The sequence below is a fragment of the Synchiropus splendidus genome, chromosome 3 (genome assembly GCF_027744825.2).
Source record: "Synchiropus splendidus isolate RoL2022-P1 chromosome 3, RoL_Sspl_1.0, whole genome shotgun sequence".
Taxonomy (NCBI): Eukaryota; Metazoa; Chordata; class Actinopteri; order Syngnathiformes; family Callionymidae; genus Synchiropus; species Synchiropus splendidus.
The window spans coordinates 36,069,700-36,082,500 of record NC_071336.1 but is presented as its reverse complement, the minus strand read 5'-3'; the positions used below and the strand labels follow the sequence as shown (position 1 = coordinate 36,082,500).

The 12,801-nt window shown below is 57.8% G+C and overlaps 2 protein-coding genes across 6 annotated transcripts in view; both read right to left on the bottom strand.

Annotated features, from left to right (window-relative positions):
* Positions 1-6,815, bottom strand: part of rps6ka3b (ribosomal protein S6 kinase, polypeptide 3b) — a 13,907-nt gene extending 7,092 nt beyond the window's left edge. The window contains exons 1-2 of one of the 2 annotated variants that reach the window (XM_053858716.1): positions 6,512-6,815; positions 4,727-4,786 (exon numbers count right to left, since the gene is read on the bottom strand). In XM_053858716.1, the coding sequence (XP_053714691.1) occupies positions 4,727-4,786; positions 6,512-6,574 (123 nt within the window). In that variant the 5' untranslated portion in view covers positions 6,575-6,815. Of the gene's footprint in view, positions 1-4,726; positions 4,787-5,232; positions 5,494-6,511 lie in introns of those variants that run through there. The other variant, XM_053858715.1, reaches the window with a different exon arrangement.
* Positions 6,816-7,408: 593 nt separating this feature from the next.
* On the bottom strand, positions 7,409-12,610 carry LOC128755380 (pyruvate dehydrogenase E1 component subunit alpha, mitochondrial-like). Of its 4 annotated transcripts, XM_053858762.1 has the most exons (13): positions 12,447-12,610; positions 11,984-12,004; positions 11,139-11,282; positions 10,894-10,959; positions 10,645-10,818; positions 9,637-9,763; positions 9,485-9,576; positions 9,336-9,428; positions 9,095-9,250; positions 8,677-8,748; positions 8,535-8,602; positions 8,358-8,466; positions 7,409-8,292 (listed from the first exon to the last, which is right to left on the bottom strand). In XM_053858762.1, exons 1-13 carry the CDS (start codon positions 12,504-12,506, stop codon positions 8,128-8,130), a joined length of 1,347 nt encoding a protein of 448 aa, XP_053714737.1. In that variant the 5' UTR covers positions 12,507-12,610; the 3' UTR covers positions 7,409-8,127. The 4 variants fall into 4 exon arrangements, with proteins under 4 accessions (XP_053714737.1, XP_053714736.1, XP_053714734.1 ...); XM_053858759.1 differs by lacking the exon at positions 11,139-11,282 and having other exon boundaries at positions 7,433-8,292; positions 12,447-12,603; XM_053858761.1 differs by lacking the exons at positions 9,336-9,428; positions 11,139-11,282 and having other exon boundaries at positions 7,411-8,292; positions 12,447-12,609.
* Between the last annotated feature and the right edge of the window lie 191 nt (positions 12,611-12,801).

Here is a 12,801-nt window from a genome sequence, read left to right as displayed (position 1 = left end):
TGAGCCGTGACTCTCTCACACACACACACGGATGCTGCGCTTCTGAAGCTGTGACCAGCAGGGGGCGCTCCACAGCCAGGGGACACGCAGCTGCTGAGGAGCCTGTTGGTGTGTTCAGGTGTGGACCAATCTTTGACAAGGCACTGGTCTTATGAGGACATTTTGGACGGTCCACATCGAGTTTTCAGGGTGAACGCCCAAAAATAACTGGGTCCCAGTCTGGTGCAGGTGAGGTCTGTGTTCAGGGGGAGAGGCTGGGGAAAGGGTGCTGGCCAGGAGAGGAGGTCCCCACAAGGACAGCGAGACAGACCTGCGTGTGCTGACGTGACTGATGCGATCCCAGAGACGGGGGTCACATGACCACCTCCACAGGCTCCTCTCCATCAGGACACCAGGGAGGGGGCGCTGCTCTCATCAGTGGAGCCGCATTCACACGGGCCTCCAGTAGGAGGTGCCATGACAAACCCCCCACCTTCGCACGCGTGAGCTACTCACAGAGCCGCCGGAGAGTTCTGCGCCCAAACAGCTCCACTGGTGCCCTGCTCTCCAGTCAGACGCCCACGTGGACCAGGCCACCAGCAGGAGGCGCCGCCGCAGAGCCTTGAGGCGTCTCCTCAGAGCGGCGGCGCTGCGCTCGCAGGCAGGCTTCACCTCCGCCGTCCACTCAGCCATGTCTGCTGGGACAGTGAGGGGAGCTCCGCCCCCACAGCTGCTACCTTCAACCCCATTTTAGCAGCAAAGGTCCCGTCCTGCCCTCAGAGAGCAGGTCACCTCAGATCCAGAGGCGCCACGTGGGTTCACTGCTGGACCTCCAGTGGCAGGAGCAGCAGGTGACCAAGGTTCCGGCGCTGACAACAGGTGGAGGGAACCCAAGACACGTCGGCCACTGTGTACATGATGTTTGTTCGTGTTCAGGACAGGTGGGGGATTCCGGCTCACCCAGGCTCTGTGTGTGCCTCTGGGCTTGTTTAGCCAACTTTGTGGGGACATCCGGCTGGACCCCACAAGGTCAAGTCTCAATTTGAGGGTGAAAACTTCAAATTCAAAACTGGGTTCCAGTCTGGTGCAGAGTCCTGGGTCAGGTGAGCCACGTGTTCTGGATGGTGGCCACAGGGATAGCAATACCAACACAGGCGCGTGTGTGTGAGAGTGAGTGAGACAGGAAATGAGACAAGAGGTGCCAATCACAGCAGGTCTAATGTTTCAGCTCCAGCCCCACGTCAATGTCATAACTGTGTGTGTGTGTGTGTGTGTGTGTGTGTGTGTGTGTGTGTGTGTGTGTGTGTGTGTGTGTGTGTGTGTTAAGCTTCTTCGTGGCATCATGGACTGAGCCAGTTATGCAATCAATTACAGGCCGGATGGAAACATGCTCGCTCTCCCTCTCTCACACACACTCCTGTCTTCCTGTCTTAGTGAGGACCGTCACTGACATACATTGACATCACCCTTTCCCCAGCCTCCCCCCCGAACACACGGCTCACCTGAACCAGGACTGGATCTAACTCAAACCCAGTTATTTTCGAGTCTTCAACCTCAAATTCTTGCTTAACCTTGTGGGGACCCGCCAAATGTCCCCACAAAGCAAGATAAACAAGCCCAGATGAGAGGACACACTGGTACACACACGTGTGTTTGTCTTCCTATCTTAGTGAGGACCTCTCCCGGCCATCACCCTTCCCCCAGCCTCTCCCCCTGAACCTCACCGTCTCAAACACTCGGCTGAACTGAACCTTGACTCTGAACCAGACTGGAGCCCTCAAATAGAGGCCGAACCTTGTGGGGACCAGCACAAGTCCCTGAAGATGACAGATCAGGCCAAACCCACGCAGTGATGTCAGAGCCTGGCCGCTACAGCGGGTCCACAGGTCTGACTCCTCCTGACCAGCAGGGGGCGCCCGAACACAACAACAGCAACAGTCAGGAACGAGACACTACCTGGAGTTTTCGGCTCCTCAGGTGGAACAGAAGAGTCTTCATGGTCCCTGGACGCCGCGCACTCTGACGGAGCGACGGTCGATAGAGTGAGAGAGCAGGGGCAACACACACACACACAGGACAGCCATCCAGCTGTTCAGCGATTAAACCATGTCCTGTTTCCCTGGCAACAACATCTGCACAGGAAGGTCCACATCTGTCCAGGGAGGCGGCCAGACGCCACACACACACACACGCACTATTGCTATCCCTGTGGGGACATTGAGAGGGTTCTCCTGGCCGTAACTCCCCCACTGAGGTTTGGAGCTGTGGGGACCAGAAAAAAGGTCCCCACGAGGCAGTCTAAACTCACACACACCAGAGAGACTCCAAAGACTCCAGTCTGTGGTGACGAGTGTCAGCAGTTTGCTGAGAAGGGTAAGAGGAAGTGACATCATCACAGTGTGACCTCACTGAAACAACAGTCCATCTCTGGCAGCACATTCTGCCTCAGCACAGAAACTGAACTGGGACCAACAACTTTCCTGCCATTGTCTGCAGCGCTCGCGCACACACACGCACGCACACTCTCTCTCTCTCTCTCTCTCACACACACACCTCCTCTCTCTCTCTCTCTCACACACACACACCTCCTCTCTCTCTCACACACACACACCTCCTCTCTCTCTCTCTCTCTCTCACACACACACACCTCCTCTCTCTCTCTCACACACACACCTCCTCTCTCTCTCTCTCTCTCTCTCTCTCACACACACACACCTCCTCTCTCTCTCTCTCACACACACACATCTCCTCTCTCTCTCTCTCTCTCACACACACACACCTCCTCTCTCTCTCTCTCACACACACACACCTCCTCTCTCTCTCTCTCACACACACACACCTCCTCTCTCTCTCTCTCTCTCTCTCTCTCTCACACACACACACCTCCTCTCTCTCTCTCACACACTCTCTCTCTCTCTCTCTCTCTCCCTCTCCCTCTCTCTCTCGTTCACACCCCCCCCACACACACACACACACACACACACACACACACACTCGATCGATGTTCTCCCTCTGCAGGGGTCAATACAAGGGCGTGGCTGTTTCCATTGGGGGCCTGCCTTCCGGTCCCGCGCCAGGCTGCTGCCCTCGACACAGGATCGATTCCCTCACGTCAACCACAGAGGAGAAGAGAAACAAAGGCCTGAGACCAAAGCTGGTGCAGGAGGCCGGGTCACACTTGGCGACCTGAACCGGACCTCACGCTGAAGGTTCACCTTCACTTCTGATCACACACACACACACACACACTGGCCTGTTCCACGACTCCACATTGGGGATGATGTTGTTGTTGTTGACCTCCTCGAGACACACACATCTGTCTCTCTCCCTCCTTGAGAGGACCTCTCCCAGCCATCATCCTTTTCTCAGTCTCTCCCCCTGAACACATGGCTCACCTGGACCAGGACTCTGGATCAGACTGGGGCCCAGGGATCTGGATGTTTTTCTCCCTTAAGATGAGGCTGAAAGGTCCTCACAAGTACAGCTGTACAAGGTACATACACACAGTCATGTCTCACCATTATAACCTCATTATAATGACCTAGTTTGACTGGAGTTCTCACCCTCTACACCCTGTGAGGACAGGCCAACATGTCCTCACAAGTCAGGCCAAACATGGCACGCACACACGCAGACAGACATTAAAGCACAGACGAGTGTGAGTCTGCGTGCGTCTAAAAGACGGCAGAGAGTCTCAGTGCAGATGGCTGGAGAAGATTTAGCACCATCTGCCAGCGAGCGCCACGTGAGTCACACCAGCACACACACACACGTCTGTCTCTCTGGCCTACTGGGGACCTCTCCTGGCCATCGCCCTTTCCCCAGCCTCTCCCCCTGACCCGGGACTCTGGACCAGACTGGGACCCAGGGATCTTGAAGGTTTCACCCTCCAAACCTTGTGAGCACAGGCCCAAATGTCCTCACAAGAAGGATGACAAAACACACAGACTGACGGAAGTTCTGAGGATGATAGCAGCGATAAACTGGAGCATTTGTCAGAGCTCAGCGTGCAGCACCATGAATCATTTATCATCTGTGTGTGTGTGTGTGTGTGTGTGTGTCCCACTCAAGTGACTGTGTTCCAGGAACTGCAGCACCAGTCCACTGAAGCCCAGCAGGGGGCAGCACCTGCGGCCGACACAGGGATTGGATCAAGACGGACCAGCCAAAATGTCCTCACAAGATCAGTCTCCAGTCAAAGACTGGTCCTCACAGGAAACCAGTTCATAATGACCCACTTATTGTGACGTCTTCACCCTCAAATTGTGCTTCACACTGGTTCCATCTGCTTGGTCATCTGTGTGTGTGAGTCCTGAGACGAGAGCAGCATCAATCTCCCAAAATGGAATCATGTGATCATCTGACAAATGTCTGGAAAATTCTCTCCAAACCAGAGTGAGACCCTCCTGAGAGTGAGAGCTCCCGCTCCAGTCCGGTGGCCCCTGAACCCAGCTGGGCCTCACAGCGCGGGGTGCGTGTGGGGATTGTGTTTGAGATGCTCAGATGGACGGGTGCAGCCGCAGCCTCCACTCAGAGTGTCTGACCAACGACAGCGCTGTGGTCCGAGAGCGAGTCAGAGTGCCTGGTGACTGACGGTCGTCCTGCAGGAGTGGGCGAGAGCGCACAACTCCTCCTGACACACACGTGTGACTCCAGAGTGGAAATGTGTGACGCGTAACGCCCGCGGGTAGCAGAGCCTGCCGGCACCGGCCTCTCGCTCGCGCGCGCGCACACACACACAGCTTACCGTGCAGACTATGGTGGGGTCATCCTCGCCCACCGAGTCGTCCGGGTCATGATGGGGGTCCTGAGGAACACAAGGAACACAAGTGTCAACACACAAGAGCAGACGGCAACAACACACCAGCTGGGAGGTCACATGACCAGGCTGGCAGGTGAGGTCACAGGTGCAACAGCCGCCTCACACGGAGACGAAAGAGCCATGTGCTTTACTGATGCTCAACGTTGACTGTTCAACTCCCATGTCGTCATGGCAACTTGCACTGCAGCGTGAGCCGCAATGTCACTGCTGTGGTCTGAGCCACGGAGGTCATGTGACCAGCACAAACCAGGAAGTGGATCCGTAGCGTGAAAATGAAATAACAACACATTCATCTGGACTTCTGTGTGTGTGTGAGAGAGAGAGAGAGAGAGAGAGGGAAAGGGTGAAAGAGAGCAAGAGTGGGAAAGGGGGGGAGAGAGAGAAAACACAGAGAAAAGCAGGTTGTAGCTTGTCAGTGAAGAATGACTCACATTTTTGTCGATGATTATTGAAGTACCTGGGCACACACACACACAAGCGCACGCGTCTGTCTCTCTCTCCTTGTGGGGACCTCTCCTGGCCGTCACCCTTTCCCCAGCCGCTCCCCCTGAACACATGGCTCACCTGGACCAGGACTCGGGACCAGACTGAGACCCAGTTATTGTGAAGCTAATTGTGGGGTCAGACCAGATGGTCCCCACATGTACAGCCATACAAGGTGCACACACACACAGACACACTTCCTGCTTGGCAGAAGTGTGGTCGATGTCGTCACCATTGTAAAGGAGTCAGGAAGTGACACTCTGACAGCACCGTGGCTACAGAGCGAGACGCAGGCAGGACACGCCCACACGCTGCTCCTGATTCATCCTGGAAACCTCCGGCTGCCTTTTCTGACTCGCCTCGCTCCAAACATGCAGGAAGTGAAACACACAGTCTGAGTCAGAAGAAGCTCCCCACTGCTGAAGCACCACTCCACCTCTCCGTCCACGCGTTTGCACATTGGACTCTCGGCTCAGCGGCAGACTTTGACCCCAGCCTTGACTCGCACACTGCTTCTGACCCCACCCACTTTGACCACGTCAGACAGTTTCAGGTGAGGAGACACCATGTGGACCTCCAGCCCTCCTGGGGCTGCTGAGCCCTGCAGGGTCTGACCGGTGCGTGTGTGTGTGCGGCTGTGCTCGTGTCAGAGGGAGAGCAACGCTCCACGCCCCGGAGGGAGCCGCTGCTCACCTGTGGCGACTGCTCAGAGCCTCCAGATGTTCTGGTCACTCCTGGGAGGAGCAGCTGCAGCTCCGTGTGGACCACCAGCAGGTACCTGAGCCCAAAGTTGGGGACAGTTTCCAGAGTAAAGCCCAGCAGACTGGTGCCCAGATCAGCCTCAGCTGGAGGATCAAACCTTCCAGAGTCCTGGTCCAGGTGAGCCAAGTGTTCAGGGGGAGAGGTCCTCACGAGGAGAGGAGAGGCAGACGAGTGTGTTCTGCTCTGAGCGGATAGGACACACTGTGACGTCACCAGTCTTCTGCAGAGCGAGTCCGTGACGTCACTGGAGCGGAAACGTTTATCTACTTCATGATTTCTGCGGCAGCACTTCATGCTATCGCTAAAGTCCCGCGCGCGCGCGCCGGTCGCCACACAAACAAACTTCCTGACGTCACTAGAAATCTCAGTAGTTGACACGCGAGTTGGAGCGGCTCGCCCGTGACGTCACTCCCCCGAGAAGAATCTGCCCAACAGTTGGAGCGCGTCACGCCAGAAGCGGCTCACCTCCGCCGTGGTCCCGTCCACCGGCACCTTCTGCCAGGGATCCGCCAACTGAGCCAGCGGCATCTTCTGCGGCTTCCGTCCGGACTTGGACTCGCTTCCTGGCCGGCTGCTCCACGCTGCTCCGCCGGCCGTCGACACGCTTGTAATCCGCCTCGGTCGCCTCTTCCTGCGCGAGCGTCGGAGCGAGTGCAGCCGAGCGAACACGGTTCGAGTCCGGGTCTGCCGCGGCGCCGAGCCCGCCCCTTCCTCCGAGACTCGGAGCGCACGAGCACGCCCTTTTCCTCCCCGCGCGCGCGCACGCACGCACACAAACACGAGCTCACTTCCGGTGTTTCCCAATATGGCGACCGGTGTCGGTTTACCTGCGCGCCACAGCGGCGACGTCGCGCTTACGTAAGAAACGTACCGTGCGATTCTTCAAAGTGAGAAACGTTCGAAGTGCCGACTTGGTAGCGGAAGTCCGTCTTCATCGGAGTCGAGTTTGGAGAGAAGTTCAGTCACCGCGGATGTTTTGCTGGCTCCACCTTTGACGTGACGTCAGCAGCCGACGCGAGGTTTCATACAACACTTGCGCATCGTTCTCAGACTCTACTGTGGCCGTGTGTCGGTCAAAAGCAAGTCAACGGTGGCAGAGTGACATCTGGCGGAAGAAGGAACCGCAGTCTGACGTTCCCCGCCTGACGACGAGTGAGCTCTGACTCCTCAAAGCCGTCGGTTCACTTCTCAACCTGGACCCGGCTGTGGACGCACACGTCATGGCTGCAGGTCGCGGGTTCAATTCCTGCACTCCTGGAGGCCACTGCTCTCTGCTGTGAGACCACCAGGATGTTCCTCTTCAGGTGTCTTGGCCTCCGATGATGTCACACTCGTCTGCGCCCCTCTGACGAAGGTCACATGACTGTGACTGCAGTTTTCACGGAGACACCTGACAGATGTCAGTGGACCGACCAGTGGAGAACCTCCCGGTGACGATGCTTCAGGAGGAGCAACGTTGTGAAGCATTTGGCTTCTTCACGGTGGAACTTCCTTTCCCAGAGCTCAGAACGCAGCCGTCTTTCAACCCTTGAGACATCCAGACCTTTATTGTCCAAACTTCCAGAGTACCATATTCAGGTGGAACTACCAACAGAAGAATTAAACCATCCAGCCACGCTCATGAGGTCAGGTCGAGGGGGCAGCAGCTGGGCTAAAGAGGCCTGTCCTGGTCTGCCCTGGGGCTTCCTCCCGGGTCCTGGTTTGTGGCTCGGTCTGGCAGAACACCACTGGACGGGACAGGAGGTGGAAACCCCGAGCACAGAAGTCAAGGTTTCAAATGGTGGGTCTGTTGAGGACCGCCGGAAACTACCGGATCCAGAGCGACTCGCCAGAGTGGAGGGCGCCGTCACTACAGGGCGCCAACAGAAGGTACAAGACCCTGGACCACCTGAGGAGCCAGCTACAGACTTGAACTCTCCATCTGGGACGTGCGTAATGGACATAGACACACTCTCACAGGTAGGTAGGTAAATAAGTAAGTAAATAAATAAATAAATAAATAAATAAATATCTGGTCAATAAGGTGGTGCTCTCTGGGGTCCACTAAGGTGCAGGAAGGTTCTGGAAGGTCTGCTCCTCGTCTAGCTGAGCGACTGGAGCTCAGACCAGCGGTGGGTCCCGCGTACGGCCAGCGGCGCGTCACCGCAGAAGATGTGATGGCAGAGGTCGTCCAACGGCGGTTCTGGATCAGACGTGGCGAACTGGGTGGCCTCCTCCACCTCCTCCCTGATGGCCAGGTCCATCTCCTGCAGGCACAGGCGCATGCGTGGTGATGGGGGCGTCACCTCCAGGCTGGAGTGAGGCCACTGACCTTGAACTCGTCGGCGGTGGCCATGTTGTGAGCGAGCATCCGCTCCTTCAACAGGGAGATGGGGTCGCTCTTGCTGCGCACCTCCTGGATCTCCTCCCGAGTGCGGTAGCTGCAGGGAGCCGCCGCACAGTTAGCAAACACAGCGCCACCCGTAGGGCTCAGGGCGGCGTGCAGCACCTGACTCCCGGGTCGCTCATGCTGTGTCCATGGTAGCGGTACGTCTGCAGCTCCATCACCATTGGACCCTGAAGGCATCACAGGTCACCAGAGCCTCAAGAGTCGCGGATCCCAGAGAAGGGTCTCCAAGTGGAGTGCTCACCTTCCCGGACCTGCAGTGATCCGCCGCAAACCTCACCGCCTCCCGGACACACAGCACGTCCATGCCGTCCACCTGCAGACACACGTTCAGTCTGTGTGTGTGTGTGTGTGTGTGGACCCATCTTTGACAAGACACTGGTCTTATGAGGACACTTTGACTGGTCCACATTGAGTTTTGAGGATGAAGATTCCAGTTTGGTTCCGGTGAGCCACGTGTTTCCGGGGCTAGGTCCCCACAAGGACAGGAGTGAGTGTGTGTGCGCAGCATCATACATGAGCGTCCGGTCCTCAACGGACGTTCACACCTGTAACTGCCGTGATATTCTGGGTCAGGGTTCCGGGCCACGGCGTACAGTCCACACCTGCGGCCGGGGACCTGGACCGCCCAGTGGTTGGCGCCACAGAGGGCCTGGACTCACCCGCAGGCCGGGGATGAAGTCCCCCCTCTTGTAGTAGTCGGTGCTGGCGGCGGCGCGCTCCACCGACGTGCCCATCCCGTACTTGTTGTTCTCGCACACGAAGATGCACGGAAGCTTCCAGAGAGCCGCCATGTTGAAGGCCTCGAAGAGCTGCCCCTGGTGGAGGAGCAGAGCGGTGCGGTCAGAGCGACGGGCGGGGGAGGGCGGGCGGGCGGGGGGGCGGGGATGAGGACGCCCTCACTTGGTTGGCGGCGCCGTCTCCGTACAGCGTCACACACAGCTGATCGTTCCCCTGATACTGACACGCCAGCGCCACGCCGGCGCCCAGAGGAACCTGCGGCGGCCAGACACGTCACACCAACACCTTCGGGCCGGGCCAGAGGGACCCACCTGAGCTCCCACGATGCCGTTCCCTCCGTAGAAATGTGGCGCGTACATGTGCATGGAGCCGCCTTTGCCTTTGGCCACACCCCCTCGCCGACCTACACGACAGGGTGGTGTTGATACACCAGCATGAGTGCGACCTCCAACCCCACACTCACCCGTGAGCTCAGCCAGGATCTCTCTGACCGGCACGCCGCGCGTGTAGGTGTAGCCATGGGCGCGGTACGCCGTGATCAGGTGGTCCGACGGGCGGATGGCCGCTTCGATGCCTGCGGCGCACGCTTCCTGTGGAGCAGCCCAGGGGGTGTGTGGGGACCAATTCTTCATAAAGACACCATCCTTGTGAGGACCGTATGGCTTTGTGGGGACGTGTTTTGGATGGTCCCAGTCTGGTTCAGGTTAGTTGGGATGGGACCAAAAGAGTTACCGCAATAAGTGTTGTCATTTCACGATCAGGATGAATCTATGTTCCTCCTCCTCCATGTGTTGGACACTACAGTCTCTCTGGACACTGTTTGATGATGGAACTCAGGAGTGGAGTTAGTCTCCAACACCATGGTCTGTTGACGTCTCTGTAGAAGAGTGAAGTCTGCAGTGCAGAGATGAGCAACTCAATGTTTCAGGTCTCTGGTAGAAGCCGCTGGTGTCTGACAGGCTGCTCTGCCAGCTTTATTGAGGGCTTCAATGGAGCCGTCTGTCTGTCTGTCTGTCTGCTGTGCCTCATGTCTCTGAACAGTTGAACTATGGAGCAGTCTGGACACAGTTCCTAGATGCTGCTGAAGACACATTACCAAGGCAGAGGAGCGCCTCAGAGAACCTGTGAGGACCACTCCATCTCATCAAAGAAACAGGGATCCAGAGAGTCAGAGTCCACCAGTGTCATGATCAAAGGTTCAAACTACCATGGTGAACCACAGTCCACCACACTCTCCACAGCTGTCACACGCTGCGGAGCAGCAGAGTCACCCTCTCCTCAGGTTCACGTGTGCAGCCGCGGGTTTATCCACCTTATGGTGAGATGCAGGAGTGTCACCCTCAGTTAGCGCCCAGCCCTATGGTGAGCCATGTGGTTTGGTTCCGAGGCTGGGGAGAGGGTGACGGCCAGGAGAGGTCCCCTCAAGGACGGACAGACAGACAGAAGTATGCGTGTGTGTGTGTGTGCGCACCTGACCGTCGTACAGGTGACAGAACCCTCGGATGATCTTCTGCTTGTACAGCTGGTCGGCCTTCAGCTCCATCCTCCTGATGGTCTGCATGGTCCTGTAGTACTGCAGGCCCTGCTCCCGGGTGAGCTGGGCCGTCACTGGAGGGCCGTCCTCCAGCAGGTGCAGGTCACATCTCTGCTTCAGTACAAGCCAGAGGCTGTCAGACATGAAGGTCACCGGCACACACTGCCGGCACCACACAAACCTGACCTTGATGTCAAAGGTCGCCTGCGGCGTGACGTCGGCGAAGGAGCGAGAGACCACGACCCTGGGGGCCTGGACACACAAGCAGAGCGGTGAGCAGAGAACACCTGCCAGACCCAGGTCTGCAAAGGTCATGCGTCGCTGAAGGTCACAGAGCCAGAGACCAAGCGCTGGTCCAGACAGACGGAGGTTTAGTTCCAGCACCAGAAGGTCAGGGCACATGTTAGTGAGCGGGCGGGGCTGGTTCTTACTGGTCGGACGAGTGGCTCGGCCCCACTACCTAACGGAGCGCCGGCTCCTCTAGCGCCCTCATCTGGTGGCTGGTGCTGTGTCTCAGGTGAAGGGAGCTGCAGCGGGGAGCTGAGCGCCACATACTCTGACAGGTCAGTCAGCAGCTGAGGAGCAGAGGAGCCCAGCGGTCAGACCATGTGACCACCTCAAGCGTGCGTGCGTGCGTGCGTGTGTGTGCAGCGTCATACATGAGCACCAGGTGCTGAGTTGATGCTCACACCTGCAACTGCCAGGGTGACCCATGGACCGCCCCGTGATATTCTGGGTCCAGAGGGGGCGGCGCCGCAGCCAACGGTCGACGGCTGCAGCGCCGGCCCAGGACCGGCGCCAGACGAGGTCCCCAGGGACCCGTTTCTTTGGCTGGTGACGCTGCCTTGAGCGCAGCCTGCCTCCTCACCAGCCCACCTCCTCCCACCCTCAGTGGCCTGGGCTGGGACCGGTTCTCCTTCCTCAGCTTCACTAGCGGAGCACCAAGGAGTGTGACTTTCACCTCACGGTCACGAAACATCTGCACTACCTCTGGGGTGATTTCCACTCGTGTGAGACTCGTGTGTGTGTGTGTGTGTGTGTGTGTGTGTTCCCAGACAGTTCAGGTCGTGACTCGTGTCTTCATGGTTCTCTGCCGACCACCGTCAACACGCAGCACACAAGCAGCAGCGTGACCAAGTTGGAAACTATGTGGTTGCACCGGTCGACGAAGGCTGGTGTGTGTGTGTGTGTTTCTGACATGACTCCACCTCATGACGTCACACAGGTGGCCAGAGAGAAGCAGCCGGGTCGGACAACAAACTGGGGAGCAGCTTACCTCCGACAGTGTTTGGGCTCCCTGGGGTGGGTTGAGGAGCGGGGTGGGGGTCAGGGAGGAGGAGGAGGAGGGGGGACAAGAGAACACAGAAGCAGCATCAGGACACAGCACTCTCTTCTCACACACTAGCCAAAGCTCTCCACTGAACTCCTCTGGGGATAAAGCCAACGTCGCTTGCGTCAGTCGGAGTCTGAGGCGGGAGCAGAGAGAGTCACAGTCACTTGTTCCAGTCTCAAGGCATGGCGTGTGAATGTTTCAGTGGCCAACATTCATCAGGTGCTCTGTCCTGCAGCGCCTCACCAACACAGGTCGACACAACATGCAGCCCGGTGATCAAGGAGCAACCGTGAAAGCGCTGCGTCGTTTCTCTGCAGGAACGCGCTCATGTCAACACGGTGAACGGTTCCCCGCGTTAGCAGTTAGCCAGTGAGCTAACACGGCGCTCGGCCGCCGACACACTCACCGCGGCTCGGCCGGTGATCCGACAAAGTGCCTTCGAAATCAGCGTCCACATGCTTTTCATGCTCGTGGGCGAGTGCGAGGATTAGAGGCGTTCAATCGCAGCTGATCCGATGATTGTGCGACGAGCGCGCGACTCCGCCGGAAACACGGCGCAGCGACGTTAGTTCCGACCCCGCTGACACGTGACGCGGGCGCGACACACGATTCGAAACGATTCATGTTCGGTTCCACTGACTTCCGGTCCTGAGCGCTATTCGACAGTAATGACAACAGGTGCCACCTCTCAGGTCACATGTTCCGTCTGCCTCTGAAAGGCCTCTGTCTGCTGGCGCAGAGGTGTTTCCCAGGTCTCCGTC

What these genes read in the sequence shown, in the direction of transcription:
- LOC128755380 (XM_053858762.1), bottom strand. Translation starts at nt 12,506, where the DNA reads ATGAAAAGCATGTGGACGCTGATTTCGAAGGCACTTTGTCGGATCACC. An exon ending in CCGAGCCACTCGTCCGACCA is followed by an intron (nt 10,960 to 11,138) that starts GTAAGAACCAGC and finishes TTGTGTGTCCAG; the next exon opens with GCCCCCAGGGTCGTGGTCTC. An exon ending in GATCCTGGCTGAGCTCACGG is followed by an intron (nt 9,577 to 9,636) that starts GTGAGTGTGGGG and finishes CCTGTCGTGTAG; the next exon opens with GTCGGCGAGGGGGTGTGGCC.